The sequence below is a fragment of the Rhinopithecus roxellana genome, chromosome 1, assembly GCF_007565055.1.
Source record: "Rhinopithecus roxellana isolate Shanxi Qingling chromosome 1, ASM756505v1, whole genome shotgun sequence".
In the NCBI taxonomy this organism is placed as follows: Eukaryota; Metazoa; Chordata; class Mammalia; order Primates; family Cercopithecidae; genus Rhinopithecus; species Rhinopithecus roxellana.
This window is the reverse complement of record NC_044549.1, coordinates 53,688,752-53,706,072: the sequence shown is the minus strand read 5'-3', so window position 1 is coordinate 53,706,072 and position 17,321 is coordinate 53,688,752. Positions and strand designations below refer to the sequence as shown.

The window sequence follows — 17,321 nt, the reverse complement described above, 5'->3', positions numbered from 1 at the left end:
CTCTAAAGGTGCAGAAAAAGGACTCCAGAGCGTTGATTTTTACCCCTGTCCTGGAAATCACCCTGACTCTAGTTGTCGAGATTCCTTTTAGTTTTTCTGCCCTCACTGGTCATGGGTAACCCTGGCCACTTACTCTGGAGGATCAACCCAGTCCTCAACCCTCTCTATAACTCACACTTCCCGTCCTAGACCTTGTACTATAAGAAATTGCGACCCTCTTACTACAACTGTCCGTAACCCTAATTCAGCTCATTGGTATTATGGCATGTCATGGGGATTAAGGCTTTATATCTCAGGATTTCATGTTGGAACTATGTTCACCATTCAGAAAAAGGTCCTGGTCCCATGAAGCCCTCCTAAGCCAATCGGACCTCTAACTGATTTAGGTGACCCTATGTTCCAAAAACACCCAGACAGGGTCGATTTAACTGTCCCGCTACTCCTGGTTCCTAAATCTCAACTACAACGACAACATCTCCAACCCAGTCTGATGTCCATTCTGGACGGGGTGCATCACCTCCTTAATCTCACCCAGCCTAAACTAGCCCGAGATTGTTGGTTGTACCTGAAAGCAAAACCCCCATATTATGTTGGTTTAGGAGTAGAGGCCATGTTCAAGGTTAACTCTCTTTCTTGTCATACATGACTCCATGCCCTTACACTAGGAGACGTGTCAGGGAACGCCTCCTAATTAGCAAGGGCTATAACTTATCTGCTTCTCCCTTCAGGTCACCTGTAATCAATCTCTACTTACTTCCTTAAATGCCTCAGTTTCCTACCAGGCACCTAACAATACCTGATTGGCTTGTATTTCAGGCCTTACTCGCTGCATCAATGGGACTGAACCCAGACCTCTCCTGTGTGTGTTGGTTCATCTACTCCCCCAGGTTTATGTGTACAGCGGGCCAGAAGGCATGTACTCCCCCAGGTCTATGTGTACAGCGGTCCAGAAGGGCAACTTCTTATTCCTCCCCGAATTGCATTCCAGGTTTCGCCAAGCTGCCCCACTCCTAGTACCCCTCCTGGCCGGCCTTAGCATAGCTGGGTCAGCAGCCATTGGCACGGCTGCTCTGGTTCAGGGAGAAACTAGACTAATGTCCCTGTCTCAGCAAGTAGATGCTGATTTAAGCAATCTCCAGTCAGCCATAAATATGCCACATACCCAAGTAAAGTCTCTAACTGAAGTAGTTCTTCAAAACCGCTGAGGCTTAGATATACTATTTCTCTCCCAAGGAGGATTATGTGCAGCCCTAGGATAGGGTTGCTGTTTCTATGCCAGTCAGTCTGGAGTCATAAAAGATACCCTCCAAAGAGTTCAAGAAAATCTAGATAGACGCCAACAAGAACGAGAAAGTAACACCCCCTGGTATCAAAGCATGTTCAACTGAAATCCATGGCTAACTACTTTAATTACTGGATTGGCAGGACACCTTCTCCTAGTCTTGTTAAGTTTAATCTTCAGGACTTGTATATTAAATTGGTTCCTTAACTTTGTAAAGCAGCGCATAGCTTCTGTCAAACTTATGTATCTCAGAACCCAGTATAACCCCCTTGCTATAACTGAAGAATCAATGATTTGATTCCCCAAAACATGAGTGGGGAATGTGATACCCTACCCTGTTTTAACCTGAGTGACTCTCTCCTAGAAGAGAGACAGCCGGACAGACTCCATTTTAGTTTCTTCACTTGCAGCCCCCTTTACCTCCCTCCCTTAAGTGCATAACTAGTGTAAACCAACTCAAAGCACGTCCAGGAGTGCACCTACTGATAAGATACTGAGGCAAGCCGCACCAGCAGCTCCTGGGGACGTGCGCGGTGGATGGCACCCAAAACCTCTGCATTTATCTCTTTGTGATAGTTTAAGCCCCTGCACCTGGAACTGCTTTTTTTTTTTTTTTTGGTAACTGCATTTGTAACCAATTATTTTTTTAACTTTTTGCCAGTTCTGCTTCTGTAAAAATTGCTTCAGCTAAATTTCCCCCACTTCTCTATTTCGACTACGGTATAAAAACAAAACCAGCCCCTTCCTCGGGGCCAAGAGAATTTTGAGCGTCAGCTGCCTCTCAGTTGCTGGCTAATAAAGGACTTCTTAATTTGTCTCAAAGTGTGGCGTTTCTCTATAACTCCCTTGGTTACAACAGTAATAGCTGTTATTAATTGCCTTTAAAAATCTGTCCCATTTTTTTCCAGGTACTTAAAATACAAGTGCCAGTAAGTGGTTCTTATATACATTTGCGGGGGGGGGGGGGGGCGCGGAATTCATTTTCCTTGTCTTCTGATATTTTAAAAATCCATCCATTTTTCAAGATTGAAAAGAATTATAGCACGCCGGGCGCGGTGGCTCACGCCTGTAATCCCAGCACTTTGGGAGGCCGAGGCAGGCGGATCACGAGGTCAGGAGATCGAGACCATCCTGGCTAACACAGTGAAACCCCGTCTCTACTAAAAATACAAAAAATTAGCCAGATATGGTGGCAGGCATCTGTAGTCCCAGCTACTCGGGAGGCTGAGACAGCAGAATGGCGTGAACCCGGGAGGCGGAGCTTGCAGTTAGCCGAGATTGTGCCACTGCACTCTAGCCTGGGCAACAGAGCGAGACTCAGTCTCAAAAAAAAAAAAAGAATTATAGTAAACACTTCATTCTTTTCTTTTTTTTTTGTCCCACCCATCCCTGCCCAACCAGCACTTCATTCTTTATAAAACTTTCTATAATGCTTTATTTGAATGTTACTATTACGTGCTTTCTAAAATGGTGTGAACTACCAAACTCATGGATTCTCACTAGGTTATCATGCATACAGTAGTCTTTATCAGAATCAAATGAAACTTCATTAAAAAAAAGAAAACTACCAATATAGAAATTCTTGAGTATGATTCACACTTAACTGCTGGCACTATAATTTGTAGCTCTTTGATTCAGAATGTACATAGTACTCATGTTTTAGGTAATTGGTAATACAGTTTATTTTATTTTATTTATTTATTTATTTATTTTTTTTTTTTGAGACGGAGTCTTGCTCTGTCGCCCTGGCTGGAGTGCAGTGGCCGGATCTCAGCTCACTGCAAGCTCCGCCTCCCGGGTTTACGCCATTCTCCTGCCTCAGCCTCCGGAGTAGCTGGGACTACAGGCGCCCGCCACCTCGCCCGGCTAGTTTTTTGTATTTTTAGTAGAGATGGGGTTTCACCATGTTAGCCAGGATGGTCTCGATCTCCTGACCTCGTGATCCGCCTGTCTCGGCCTCCCAAAGTGCTGGGATTACAGGCTTGAGCCACCGCGCCCGGCCCTTTATTTTTTTTTTTTTTTGAGACAGTCTCGCTCTGTCACCCAGGCCAGAGTACAGTAGCGTAATCTCAGCTCACTGCAACCTTCACCTCCTGAGTTCAAGCAATTCTCCTGCCTCAGCCTCCCCTGCTTCTGGGATTACAGGCACGTGCCACCACACCCAGCTAATTTTTGTATTTTTAGTAGAGATGGGCTGTCAACATTCACCACATTGGTCATGCTAGTCTGGAACTCCTGACCTCAGGTGATCCCCCCACCTCAGCCTCCTAAAGTGTTGTGATTACAGGCGTGAGTCACCACGCCCAACCTAAAGTTTAAATTTTCCTTAAAAAAAAAAAAAAGTGTCCAAAGACCTAAAAGGGCTAAAACTAAAAAACTCTTAGAAGAAAATATAAAAATAAATCTTCATGACTTCAGATTTGGCAATGGGGACCATGGGGAGTGACTGCTAACAGGTACAGAGGTACAGGGTTTCTTGGGGGGTAATGAAAATATTCTAATATCTATTGTGGTAATTATTGTACAATGTTGTAAACATGGTAAAAACCACTGAATTGTACACTTTAGATGAGTGAATTGTTATGTGTAATTTATATTTCAAAAGGTTGTTTAAAAAATTCTATAACATAAGCAGCTTGACACAGCTAATGAGACACTCACCTCTCTCTCAAATTCATCCTCCTCCTCCAAAAGATCATACACCTGCTCTAAAAGCTGAACTCCCAGGCCATGAATTACATCAGCTCTCAAGACTTCAACTAGTCTCCTGATCTTTTCAGAACCTGGCATGATAGCTAAAAGGCAATAACAAAGACAAAGGGAAAAATAAACACTTTTTACCACTATAGCAAGAACACCGCAATTTTTAAAAATTTTGCATTTTATTTTTATTTTTGAAACTGAGTCTCGTTCTGTTGCCCAGGCTGGAGTGCAGTGGCACGATCTCGGCTCACTGCAAGCTCCACCCCCTGGGTTCATGCCATTCTCCTGTCTCAGCCTCCCCAGTAATTGGGACTACAGGTGCCCGCCACCACGCCTGGCTAATTTTTTGTATTTTTAGTAGAGACGGGGTTTCACTGTGTTAGCCAGGATGGTCTCGATCTCCTGACCTCGTGATCCGCCTGCCTCGGCCTCCCAAAGTGCTGGGATTGCAGGCGTGAGCCACTGCGCCTGGCCTATTTTTTTTTTAAGTGACAGGGTCTTGTAGTGTCATGGGGATGTAGTGCGGTGTGACCATAGCTCACTATATAGCCTCTAACTTCTGAGCTCAAGCAATCATCCTGCCTCAGCTTCCCAAGCAGCCAGAAAGAACTACAGGAATGCGCTACCACCTGCAACTAATTCTTAAATTTTTTGTAGTGATGGGGTCTATGTTGTCCTGGTTGGTCTTGAACTCCTCCTGGCCTCAAGCAATCCTCTCACCTCGGTCTCCCAAAGCAGCGAGACTACAGGCTCATTATACCACACCAGGCCTTTTTTTTTTTTTTTTTTTTTTTTTTTTAGTATTTTATTTTTATTTCATTTCATTTGATTTTTTTTTTTTTTTTTTTTTTGGAGACGGAGTCTCGCTCTGTCACCCAGGCTGGAGTGCTGTGGCCGGATCTCAGCTCACTGCAAGCTCCGCCTCCCGGGTTCACGCCATTCTCCTGCCTCAGCCGCCCGGGTAGCTGGGACTACAGGCGCCGCCACCTCGCCCGGCTAGTTTTTTGTAGTTTTTAGTAGAGACGGGGTTTCACCGTGTTAGCCAGGATGGTTTCGATCTCCTGACCTCGTGATCCGCCCGTCTCGGCCTCCCAAAGTGCTGGGATTACAGGCTTGAGCCACCGCGCCCGGCTCATTTGATTTTTTGAGATAGGGTCTTGCTCTGTCGCTCAGGCTGGAGTGCAGTGGCATGCTCATGGCTCACTGTAGCCTCAACCTCCTGGGTTCAAGAAATCTTCTCACCTCAGCCTCCTGAGTAGCTGGGACTACAGGCATGGACCACTATGCCCGGCTAATTTTTGTATTTTTTTGTAGACACAAGTTTTCATCATGTTGCCCAGGCTGGTCTCAAACTCCTGGACTCAAGCAATCTGCCCTCCTCAGCCTCCCAAAGTACAGGCATGAGCCACCGCACCCAGCAGGCCTGTTTCTAAAAAAAATCTTGACATACTAACATTCTTTTTTCCCTATGACAAGAGTTTGGTTTAATGACTTAAAATTTACATAAGAACTTAAGCTTCGCTACCATCTCTTAAACCTTAAAAACACCACAACTGTCTAACTTGAAGAAAAGTCACATGAAAAACCACAAACATTTATCTATTTATTTATTTTTAAAAACCAATTTTCATGTAACTTTTCAGGAATACCTCTGTTGCATAACACAGGATATACCTTTTACGGAGATATGCAAATGAAATAATTTTAAAAACACAAAAAAATTTATAGGCATTAGTTCCTTGTTTTGACATATTTCTCCAATAAACACATGCTCTCCAGTTTGCTGTAAAAGAATAAATTGGGCCAGGCGTGGTGGCTTACACCTGTAATCCCAGCACTTTCAGAGGCCAAGGTGGGAGGATCACCTGAAGTCAGGAGTTCAAGACCAGCCTGGCCAACATGGTGAAACCCCGTTTCTACCAAAAATACAAAAATTAGCCGGGCATGGTGGTGCCTGCCTGTAGTCCCAGCTACTCAGGAGGCTGAAGCAGGAGAATCTCTTGAACCCAGGAAGCGGAGGTTGCAGTAAGCCAAGATCACGCTACTGCACTCCAGCCTGGGTGACAGAGTGAGACTCCATCTAAAAAACAAAAAATAATAATAAGCTGATCACCTGAAGGTAGCTCTTTAAAATGGATTTCCTCTGCCTCTTCTGCAACCTTCCCATGAAGTATCAGTGTGTCCCGATATTTCCGATGAAGTTTGAATTCTGACACTGGGTTTGCTACCGGGACATCTTCACAGCTCTCTTTAGAATCCAGTTTCAGAGTCTGAGTCATCAGTTGTACCAAGGCATTAATTTCATTTGTCTGACTTTCCTGGGGGAAAAAAGTATCCCTCTGTTATTTAATTGACTTCATGAGAATTTTTCGTTAAAAAATTACATGCAAAACCTTTAGGGAGTTCTGCTTTGAAATGTCCAAGTAAGCTCCTACAGACTGACCTGACACTTCCACAAATAACAACTACAAACTCTAGACAAAATACAAAACTCAACAATGTAAAGGCAATGCAGAATAAACAAAATCTGCAGGCAGATCTCGGAGAACAGTCAACACCTTTTAGCCTGAGGGCAAGCCACGGGCAGATCAAAGTACAAGAGAACTCACAATCTTTCTGGCCTACAGAAAGGAGAGTTCAGAACAACCACTGTCACTAGAAAGTGACAGAGGAACCTTGGAGACAGTCTAAAAGAAACAGCCCCAGATTCTGTGTATAAATTCTACCTGTTTCAAAGTAACTTAACCACACTCAAGTACAAAGCTCAAGAACAGTTAAACACAAAATACCAGCTTCCAATAAGGTAAAATTCAGTATCTAGCATCCCATCAAAAATAACCAGATGTGTAAAGAAGCAGGAAAATATCATGCATTTGTGAAGAGACAGAAATCAGTTAAGAGAAACATATCCAAAAATGACACAACCGATAGAATAAATGAGGACATTAAAATGGGTAGTATAAATATATTCCATATGGCCAAGGTAGAAGAAAACATGAACATGTTAAGGAGACACAAAGATATTTTAAAAAGACCCAAATCAAATTTCTAGAAATGAAAGATACAATATATTAAATACATGGGATAGGATTAACAGATTAGACATTGCAGAAGAAAAGATTAATGAACTCAAAGACATAGCAATAGAATCTATGAAATGTGAAACAGAAAAAAAGTAAAAATAGGCCAGGTGCAGCGGCTCATGCCTGTAATATCAGCATTCTGGGAGGCCGAGGCAGGCGGATCACCTGAGGTCAGGAGTTCAAGACCAGCCTGGCCAATACGGTGAAACCCAGTCTCTACTAAAAAATACAAAAATGTAGCCGGGCACGTGTGGTGGCATGTGCCTGTAATCCCAGCTACTCGGGGGGGCGGGGGGGGGCTGATACAGGAGAATCACTTGAACCCGGGAGGCAGAGATTGTAGTGAACTGAAATCATGCCACTGCACTCCAGTCTGGACGACAGAGTGAGACTCTGTCTCAAAAAAAATAAAAATAAAAAATATTTTTTAAAAACATAAAAATAAACAGAGCATCAGTGAGCTGTGGCACAAATTTAAGGAGTCTAATATACATGTAATTGGAATCCCTAAGATGGCAGAAAGAAGTCAAAAAAAAAAAAAATGTGAAGAAATAATGGCCAGGCCAGGTGTGGTGGCTCACACCTGTAATCCCAGCACTTTGGGAGGCCGAGGCCGGTGGATCACAAGGTCAGGAAATCGAGACCATCCTGGCTAATATAGTGAAACCCCATCTCTACTAAAAATACAAAATATTAGCAGGGTGTGGTGGTACGCACCCATAGTCCCAGCTAATCGGGAGGCTGAGGCAGGAGAATTGCTTGAACCTGGGAGGCAGAGGTTACAGCGAGCCAAGATCGTGCCACTGCACTCCAGCCTGGGCAACAGAGCAAGACTCCATCTCAAAAAAAAAAAAAAAAAAGAAAATTAGACGTGCATAGAAGACACATTTTTGGCCAGATTAGTTCACACCTGTAATCTCAGCACTTTGGGAGGCCAAGGTGGGCGGATCACCTTAGGTCAGAAGTCGAGACCAGCCTGACCAACATGGAGAAACCCTGTTTCTACTAAAAATACAAAATTAGCCAGACGTGGTGGCACATGCCTGTAATCCCAGCTACTAGGGAGGCTGAGGCAGAAGAATCGCTTGAACCCAGGAGGCAGAGGTTGCAGTGAGCTGAGGTCATACCACTGCACTCCAGCCTGGGCAACAAGAGCGAAACTCTGTCTCAAAAAAAAAAAAAAGAAGAGACATTTTTAGCTCCAGCATATGCCACAAACCATTTATAATTTTATCAGTGGCAATACTAGAGATCTGAATACTACTGAAAATGTACATTTAATATTCATTAAAACAGAAATAGTTTATAAAGGGAGACAGAAAAACAAGAACTTACCCTTCCCTGCAATCCCCATCTGACTTATTAGTTGAACTTGTTGAAGAACTTAACTCATCCTCAGACAGACAATGAATCAGTTTCCTTTCCTATTAAATGTTTGGAAGACATAAAATTCTACATGACAACACAACCAGAATGTGATACTTGAACCAGTCTTAGAGGCAACAACTAGACACAATATGTTCCTAGGTGCAATACAGCAGGAGAATCTAACAAATACAAAAATTGTTCCCATATGATTTGTGGCAAAAAAAACACCAAAAACTGATTTTACCCATATAATATCCCAGTTCACTCATAAAGTTCACAAGAATAACTGAAGAACATCAGGTGAAGTTTTTTGTTTTTGTTTATTTGTTTTGTTTTTTGGGTTTTTTTTGAGACAGAGTCTTGCTCTGTCACGAGGCTGGAGTGCAGTGGCACAATCTCGGCTCACAGCAACTTCTGACTCTCTGGTTCAAGCGATTTTCCTGCCTCAGCCTCCCAAGTAGCTGGGATTACAGGCACGTGCCACAACACCCAGCTAATTTTTATATTTTTAGTAGAGACGGGGTTTCACCATGTTGGCCAGGGTGGTCTTGAACTCCTGACCTCATGATCCACCCACCTCGGCCTCCCAAAGTGCTGAGATTACAGGCATGAGCCACCGCGCCTGGCCAAGGTGAAGTTTTACAAGAGTCTCAGCTGTCAAGAAATTTCCAGAGGAGAGTGGATGGCTAGTTCTCGTGTATCAATTCCTAAGCAGAGGGCTTGCTCTATAGGAATGTTGGCATTTTAAATTACCTAGGCAACCTCAGCTTGCCTGTTTTTTTGTTTTTTGTTTTTGTTTTTTTGGATACAGGGGTGTCACTATGTTGCCCAGGCTGGCCACAAACTCCTGGGCTCAAGCAATCCTCCTTCCTTGGCCTCCCAAGTAGCTGGGATAACAGCCACAAGCCACCATGCCCAGCTTCAGCTTGCTCTTAATGTGAGACTGTTAAAGTGCTTTAAAGGATTACCTAATAATACACATAAACCTTACAACTCTGGGATATGGAAGGCAGCCTCTATTAGTGAAATAACTAAATGATATAGTTAAAGAAATAATACATCCATTACTTTCAAAGAGCAGGAAGAATTCCCAGAGTATTATACAGAGAGGTGAACATGGGTTACAAACCTAGCAATTACCCATTTAGCCAAAAGATGGTGTCCCTACATCATCTACAGGCAAGAAGGTAAACTACATTGACACAAATAAGAAATTGAGGAAGGATTAGCAAGTGAGACTCAAATCTGGCAACACACATGGGTATGTTGGTATCACAGCAGACTGAGCAAAGTGTTGCCTACTGCAAGTCCTTAGAAAGTTCTGTTTACTTATTTATTTATATTTTTGAGACAGGGTCTTGCTCTGTCACCCAGGCTAAAGCACAGTGGTACTGAACACAACTCACTGTAGCCTTGACCTCTTGGGCTCAAGTGATCCTTCCACCTCAGTCCCCTGAGTTGCTGGGACTGTAAGTGTGCGCCACCTTGCCAGGTTAATTTTTTTTTTTTCTTAGAGACAGGGTCCAACTATGTTGCCCAGATTGATCTCAAGCTCCTGGGCTAAAGCAATCTTCTCACCTTGGCTTCCCAAAGTGCTAGTATTATAAGCGCGAGCCACTGCATCAGGCCAGGAAGTCCTGTTTTAAAGACCAACCTAAGAAATATCTTCACTTAGGCTATCAATTGTTTATAAGAGTACCTGAAAAATTTATTTCCTTAATGGGTCAAACATAATCCTTTTGATTATTATTTACCAGTTCCTTTCTTTATCAAGAGTGAAAAGATGTAATAAGCTGTCCCTGTCCCAAAAATAAATGGAGCTGACATTTAAAAGGTTTACTGCATTAGGCCTGCCAGAAGTAGACTGTCTACCTTCTTCTCTCTTAGGAGTACGTAATGCACCTGAGTGACACTGCAGTCAGAGGAGAGCCGTCGGGCGGGCATGGGCTGGTCTTCCTCCTGGGGTTTTCCTTGCGCTGCTACACTCAGAGAAGCTTTCCTCACTGAAGGGCCTGAAAAAGCAAACATCCCCCGTAGTTGTTTGTGGAGGGCTGCCCCAAGTGAAGAGGGCTTTGTATTTGGTATTGAACGTACCCCAGCAAGAGCTGGCCCAAAAGTAACTCAAACAGCATATTTATCATTACTCTGGTGTCTGACACTTCAGTTGAAATCTTAGCTCTGGATCCACCAGTTCTGTGACCTTGGGCAAGTTACTTAACTCCTCAGAGCCTCTGTTTCCTCAGCTGCAAAATGGTGATAATAATGCATATTTTGGCAGTTACTGTAAATATGAAATAATACCCTTAACATGTTTACCATAATGCCTAAGACATGGTCAGCATTCAATAAATGGAAACTGCTAGTACTATCTTTAAAATATAATAAAAAGAATGATAGCCCTCAGCCTAGGGCAGCACCACACCCCCAGCAATCTCCCTCTGATCCTAAGATGACAGCAATTCACTGACCAGTGGACACTGGACATGGAAAAAAGTTAAACATTCACTTGATTTCTGGTCTGAAACCTCCCAAGAGTTACTGCCACTCAAAGCCCTCTTGTTATTTCTTTAATATCTCCCTCCGCTGATATTTGAACCAGATTCAACACCCTATGATGATTTCTTAAAAGGCTTGACTAAGAAATTTCAAAATCTTTTCCAAATCAATTTCCTACATGTTTTACTGCTGCTGGAAAGTTTCAACCTCTCATAGTCAGAACCAGTGCTTCTGTCCACGGACCACACCTCTAACTGCCAATTAGGTGAAGAAAAGAAGTCAACTTTACCTGAAGAGGACATTTCTTCCTGTGACTGCTTTAGTCGCCTCCTCTCTCTGGCTGATAATGGTCGATCCTTTAAAAGAAAGTCACAGAGTCACTTCCATTCCTACTTGCTATTCTTATAACACCTACAATCCATGATGTATCATCCAGCATTAAGAAAAAGGTCTCAGCTGGACGCAGTGGCTCACACTTGTAATCCCAACACTCTGGGAGGCTGAGCTAGGCAGATCACGAGGTCAGGAGTTCGAGGCCAGACCGACCAACATGGTGAAACCCCATCTCTACTAAAAATACAAAACTTAGCCGAGCATGGTGGTACGTGCCTATAGTCCCAGCTACTCGGGAGGCTGACGCAGGAGAATTGCTTGAACCTGGGAGGTGGTGGTTGCAGTGAGCTGAGATCGTGCCATTGCGCTCTAGCCTGGGTGACAGAGCAAGACTCCGTCTCAAAAAAAAAAAAAAAAAAAAAAAGAAAAGAAAAAGGTCTTACTTCAGCCTGGGTGACACAGCAAGACCAAAAAAAAAAAAAGGTCTTGCACTGGACTTACAGGAGTGTCCACTGGAAACCAGCCCACAGCAGGGTTATAGCTACTAATGAGAAATGATCACAGATCTTGTTTCTGGGGGGTGCTCATTTTTAGAAGGGCAAATGGGGACTTTCACATTTGCCGTATTCAGAATCTACTTGGTTTCTGTTTGTTTGTTTTTTTTTTTTTTTTAGACGGAGTCTTGCTCTGTAGCCCAGGCTGGAATGCAGTGTGGCCCGATCTCAGCTCACTGCAAGCTCTGCCTCCCGGGTTCACACCATTCTCCTGCCTCAGCCTCCCAAGTAGCTGGGACTACAGGCGCCTGCCACCACGCCCAGCTGATTTTATTTTTGTATTTTTAGTAGAGACAGGGTTTCACTGTGTTAGCCAGGATGGTCTCGATCTCCTGACCTCGTGATTCACCCACCTCGGCCTCCCAAAGTGCTGGGATCAGGCGTGAGCCACCTTGCCCAGCCTACTTGGTTTCTTTAATTCACTGGAAGTGACCATCTCTGAAACCACAGAATCTGTCCATTTCAATCAAAGATTCTACTGAGGCTGGGTGCGGTGGCCAACACCTGTAATCCTAGCACTTTAGGAGGCTGGGTGCAGGTGGATCATCTGAGGTCAGGAGTTTGAGACAAGCCTGGCCAACATGGCGAAACCCCATCTCTAATAAAATACAAAAATTAGACAAGCGTAGTGGCTGGCACCTATAGTTCCAGCTACTGGGGAGGCTGAGGCAGGAGAATTGCTTGAACCTAGGAGGCGGAGGTTGCAGTGAGCCAAGATCATGCCACTGCACTCCAGCCTGGGCAACAGAGCGAGACTCCATCTCAAAAAAAAAAAAAAAGATTCTGCTGAGATCACATCTGTCCCATCTGTCCCTTCCAGTGTTTGGCAAGAAGCAGAGCTAAGATGTTTTAATACGAAACTTCATAATATACACAAGATTTTACAACCAATAAGAAGGTTTTGGAGGGGTTTTGCTTTGAGACAGGTTCTCGCTCTGTCACCCAGGCTGAAGTACAGTGGCATGATCTCGGCTCACCTTAACCTCTGCCTTTTGGGTTAAAGCCATCCTCCCACCTCCGCCTCATAGTAGCTGGGACTATAGGCACGTGCCACCACATTTTGCTAATTTTTAAATTTTTTGTAGAGACAAGGTTTCACTATATTGCCCAGGCCAGTCTTGAACTTCTGGGCTCAATTGATCCTCTTACTTCGGCCTCCCAAAGTACTGGGATTACATGCATGAGCCGCCACACCTGACTATAAGGTTTTTAAAAATCCAACATATGTTCCCACAAACCTTTGATGATGACATCTCACTGCTCCTTGAACTGCTCACAGACCCAGTGACCACTCTACATTGGTTTTCAGCCTCTTTTTGTATTGATGTGATATCCACTTTCCCAACAATGGGATGAGAAGACAAAAATCGAGGAGGCGACTCTTGGAACTTAAATAATTAAAAAAGAAGATTAACAGTTTCATATATAGCCCCTTCCAATGTTCCTCTATCAGCAGGTTCCCTATGTATGAGTCAGTGGTTTGCCCTTAAAACCTTCAAAACATTGCATTTTTTTGAAAAGACTCTGCCAAAAGTCAATCATCTAAGAAGCTTATGGAGAGGATACCTGTTGAAGTCATTTCAAGAAATGAGATGTCAACATGATTCCGTGGAGAAGCTGAAGAAAGAACTGTTCATCAGTACAATACAGATGGAGTCAAAGGTTTACCCTCATTAGCCTATTCCTTTAACATCAGTACAATACAGATGGAGTCAAAGGTTTACCCTCATTAGCCTATTCCTTTAACTTTGAAAATGATTTGTCCATCTTTGCTGGAGAAGATAAAATCCTTACTCTCTTCCAACTCACTGATATTTGAAAACTAGTATTTAGCACCTTGCCATTGTCACCCTTCTGTACATATTCCTTGCATTTCTTACATGCCTTTTGGCAATTGTTAATTGCTCTAAATAGAAACTGAGCTTCCCAAAGTCCACCTCCCAAACCAAAGCAAAATGACTTACAGCAAAGAGATCTCTGCCAACCTGTCTCTTTTCCCCTCTGTGCTCAGTCTGTTCTCTCTTCTTCTGCCGTCGCTGTCGAGACAGAGAAGGTTCAGACCCAGAGTTGTGTGGCTGTAAATCTGGGTGGATTCTGCCCTGTTTTTCTATAGTACATTCACCAGCAACTTGATCCTTAAAAATAATAAAATGACATTTTAAAGTATAGCAGCAACCTGGTACTAAAGTAAGCTGCCCATAAAAAGTGGTTTTTGTCTTTAGCATGAAAACTTTCCTCAAAAAACTGTTTCCATATTGCAATTTAAAGTGTTACCTGGAAGTTGTAAATTGACCCGTCACAATGTAAAGTTCACAATATGGTGCAAATATAACAATGCAGAATTGAATACAGAGGTATACATAACCTTCCTCTTAGAAAACAAAAGAAGTGGGCCAGGTATGGTGGCTCATGCCTGTAATCCCAGCACTTTGGGAGGCTGAGGCAGGCAGATCATGAGGTCAGGAGTTCAAGATCAGTCTGGCCAACATGGTGAAACCCCGTCTCTACTAAAAATACAAAAAGTAGCCGGGCATGGTGGTGGGCACCTGTAATCCCAGCTACTCGGGAGGCTGAGGCAGGAGAACTGCTTGAACCTTGGCGGGGGGAGGTTGCAGTGAGCCGAGATCACGCCATTGCAATTCAGCCTGGGTGACAGAGTAAGACTCCGTCTCAAAAAAAAATAAAACAAAAGAAAAAGAAAACAAAAGCAGTTACAATTTCAAATTTTTGTGCAATAAAATTAAATCATAATGCAACAGTTAAAAAATAATAATTATAAAAGGAAGCAAACGCACACAAAAACTCAAAATAATGAATAGTCTTTTGAACATCCAAATGGTCAAACTCTCCATGCCCACTTTTAAACACAATGAAAATGAGAAGAAGCTGAGTGTGGTAGCTCACGCCTGTAATCCCGACACTCTGGGAAGCCAACTCAGGAAGACCACTTGAGGCCAGGAGTTCAAGACCAGCCTGAGCAACATAGAGAGACCTCCATCTCCATTAAAAAAAAAAAAAAAAAAAGTCAGATGTGGTGATATGCCAGGTAGTCACAGCTACCCAGGAGGCTGAGGTGAGAGGATTGCATGAGTCCAGGAGGTCAAGGCTACCATGAGCCGTGATCATGCCATTGTACTCTAGCCTGGGTGACACAGCAAGAGTGTCTCAAAAAAATATATTTATTTATTTATTTATTCATTTAATGTTTTGAGACAGTGTCTCGCTCTGTTGCCCAGGCTGGAGTGCAATGGCACGATCTCGGCTCACTGCAATCTCCGCCTCCTGGGTTCACACCATTCTCCTGCCTCAGTCTCCTGAGTAGCTGGGACTACAGGCGCCCACCACCATGCCCAGCTAATTTTTTTTTTGTATTTTTAGTAGAGACGGGGTTTCACCATGTTAGCCAGGATGGTCTCAATCTTCTGCCCTTGTGATCTGCCCGCCTCAGCCTCCCAAAGTGCTGGCATTACAGATGTGAACCACTGCACCTGGCCAAATTTTTTTTTTTTTTTTTGAGACGGAGTCTCGCTGTCACCCAGGCTGGAGTACAGTGGCCGGATCTCAGCTCACTGCAAGCTCCGCCTCCGGGGTTCACGCCATTCTCCTGTCTCAGCCTCCCGAGTAGCCGGGACTACAGGCACCGGCCACCACGCCCCGCTAGTTTTTTTGTATTTTTTAGTAGAGATGGGGTTTCACCGTGTTAGCCAGGATGGTCTCGATCTCCTGACCTCGTGATCCGCCCGTCTCGGCCTCCCAAAGTGCTGGGATTACAGGCTTGAGCCACCGCGCCCGGCCCAAAATTTTTTAATAAATTAAAAAGATAATGAGAAGTTGTCTTTCTCAAAATGAATGTTTATTTGCAATGCTGACAGGCAAAGACAAAATGCCGACATCAGTTATCCAAATGTTCTGATTTTTTTCTCTTCCTCCAAATAAAAATAATTGTTTTAATTAAATCACTTAAATTGTGGTTAATCTAAAACTACTGGTTTGATTCAATTATTAAAATCTCCTCATAACTTTTCATAGGTTTTCCATTCTGAAAATGAACAAATGTTTTAAATGAATTCCAATTTAATAAAAATTTATTTCCCAAGTAAACATCAGTTATTTGGATGTACCCTAAAAAGAACAATAAAAAAACAGAGTCTTATGTGAGAAACTTAATTGCCCTGAGCCCAGTTTCATCATTTAAAAATGGATCTAATACCCACAGCTACATTATATTACTATTTGAGGATTAGCTTAGAGAATACACTAAAAGTACTTAGGACTATGTCCGATGCATATTAATTAGATGCTCAGCCAGGCGCAGTGGCTCACACCCGTAATCACAGCACTTTGGGAGGCCAAGGTGTGAGAATGATTTGAGCCCAGTCAGGAGTTTGAGACCAGCCTAGACAACATAGGGAGACCCTGTCTCTACAAAAAGATAGAAAAAATTAGCCAGGCATGCTGGCGTATGCCTGTAGTCCCAGCTACTCAGGAGGCTAAGGTTGGAGGATCACTTGAGCCTAGGACACCGAGGCTGCAGTGAGCTGAGATCACATCACTGCACTCCAGCCTCAGCAACAGAGCAAGGACCTGCAGAAGAGGAAGAGGGGAGGGGAGGGGAGGATGGGAGACAATATTTTCTTCTTTTTGTTTTTTTGAGATGGAGTCTCACTCTGTTGCCCAGGCTGGAGTGCACTGGGGCAATCTCAGTTCACTGCAACCTCCGCCTCCCAGGTTCAAGCGATTCTCCTGCCTCAGCCTCCTGAGTAGCTGGAATTATAGGCACGCGCCACCATGCCCAGCTAATTTTTGTATTTTTAGTAGAAACAGAGTTTCACTATGTTGGCCAGGCTGGTCTTGAACTCCTGACTTCAAGTGATCCTCCTGCCTCAGCCTCCCACAGTGCTGGGATTACAGGCGTGAGCCACCATTCCTGGCCGGGAGACAATATTTTCAAATGCTGTATCTAATAAGGAACTGGTATCCAGAATAAAGAACTCTCAGAATTCAATAATAAAATGATAAACCCATTTTAAAATTGGCAAAGAATTCAAATAGTTTATTTCTCCAAAGGAGAAATACTGGCCAAAGTATATAAAAAGATGCCTAAGGCTGGGTGTGGTGGCTCACACCCATAATCCCAGCACTTTGGGAGGCCGAGGCAGGCTGATCACTTGAGGTCAAAGTTTGTGACCAGCCTGACCAACATGGTAAAACCCCATCTCTGCTAGAAAAACTACAAAAATTAGCTGGAGCTGGTGGCACATGCCTGTAATCCCAGCTATTCAGGAGGCTGAGGCTGGAGAATCACTTGAACCCAGGAGGCACAGGTGCTGTGACTGTTACAGGGTACTGGGTTTCTTTTTGGTTTGATGCAAATATTCTTCTATGTTTAAACTGATACATAGAATTACTGATTTTCCTAAAATGACAAGAGAACCCACACATATGTAACTGCACTTTCCGTCTTCTCTCCAAAACCAGTATCTCATGTGTGCATATCACTCA

General features: G+C 43.6%; 1 protein-coding gene across 9 annotated transcripts in view; it reads right to left on the bottom strand.

Annotated features, from left to right (window-relative positions):
* The window catches only part of NEK4 (NIMA related kinase 4), a 69,883-nt gene that overhangs the window by 33,904 nt on the left and 18,658 nt on the right, over positions 1–17,321 (bottom strand). For 5 of the 9 annotated variants that reach the window (XM_030929079.1, XM_030929193.1, XM_030929044.1 and 2 more), the window contains exons 8-13: positions 13,784–13,954; positions 13,058–13,207; positions 11,222–11,288; positions 10,309–10,448; positions 6,099–6,303; positions 3,944–4,077 (exon numbers count right to left, since the gene is read on the bottom strand). In XM_030929079.1, coding sequence (XP_030784939.1) covers positions 3,944–4,077; positions 6,099–6,303; positions 10,309–10,448; positions 11,222–11,288; positions 13,058–13,207; positions 13,784–13,954 — 867 coding nt within the window. Of the gene's footprint in view, positions 1–3,943; positions 4,078–6,098; positions 6,304–8,403; positions 8,493–10,308; positions 10,449–11,221; positions 11,289–13,057; positions 13,208–13,783; positions 13,955–17,321 lie in introns of all 9 variants that reach the window. The other 4 variants (XR_004056921.1, XR_004056925.1, XM_030929119.1 and 1 more) reach the window with 4 other exon arrangements.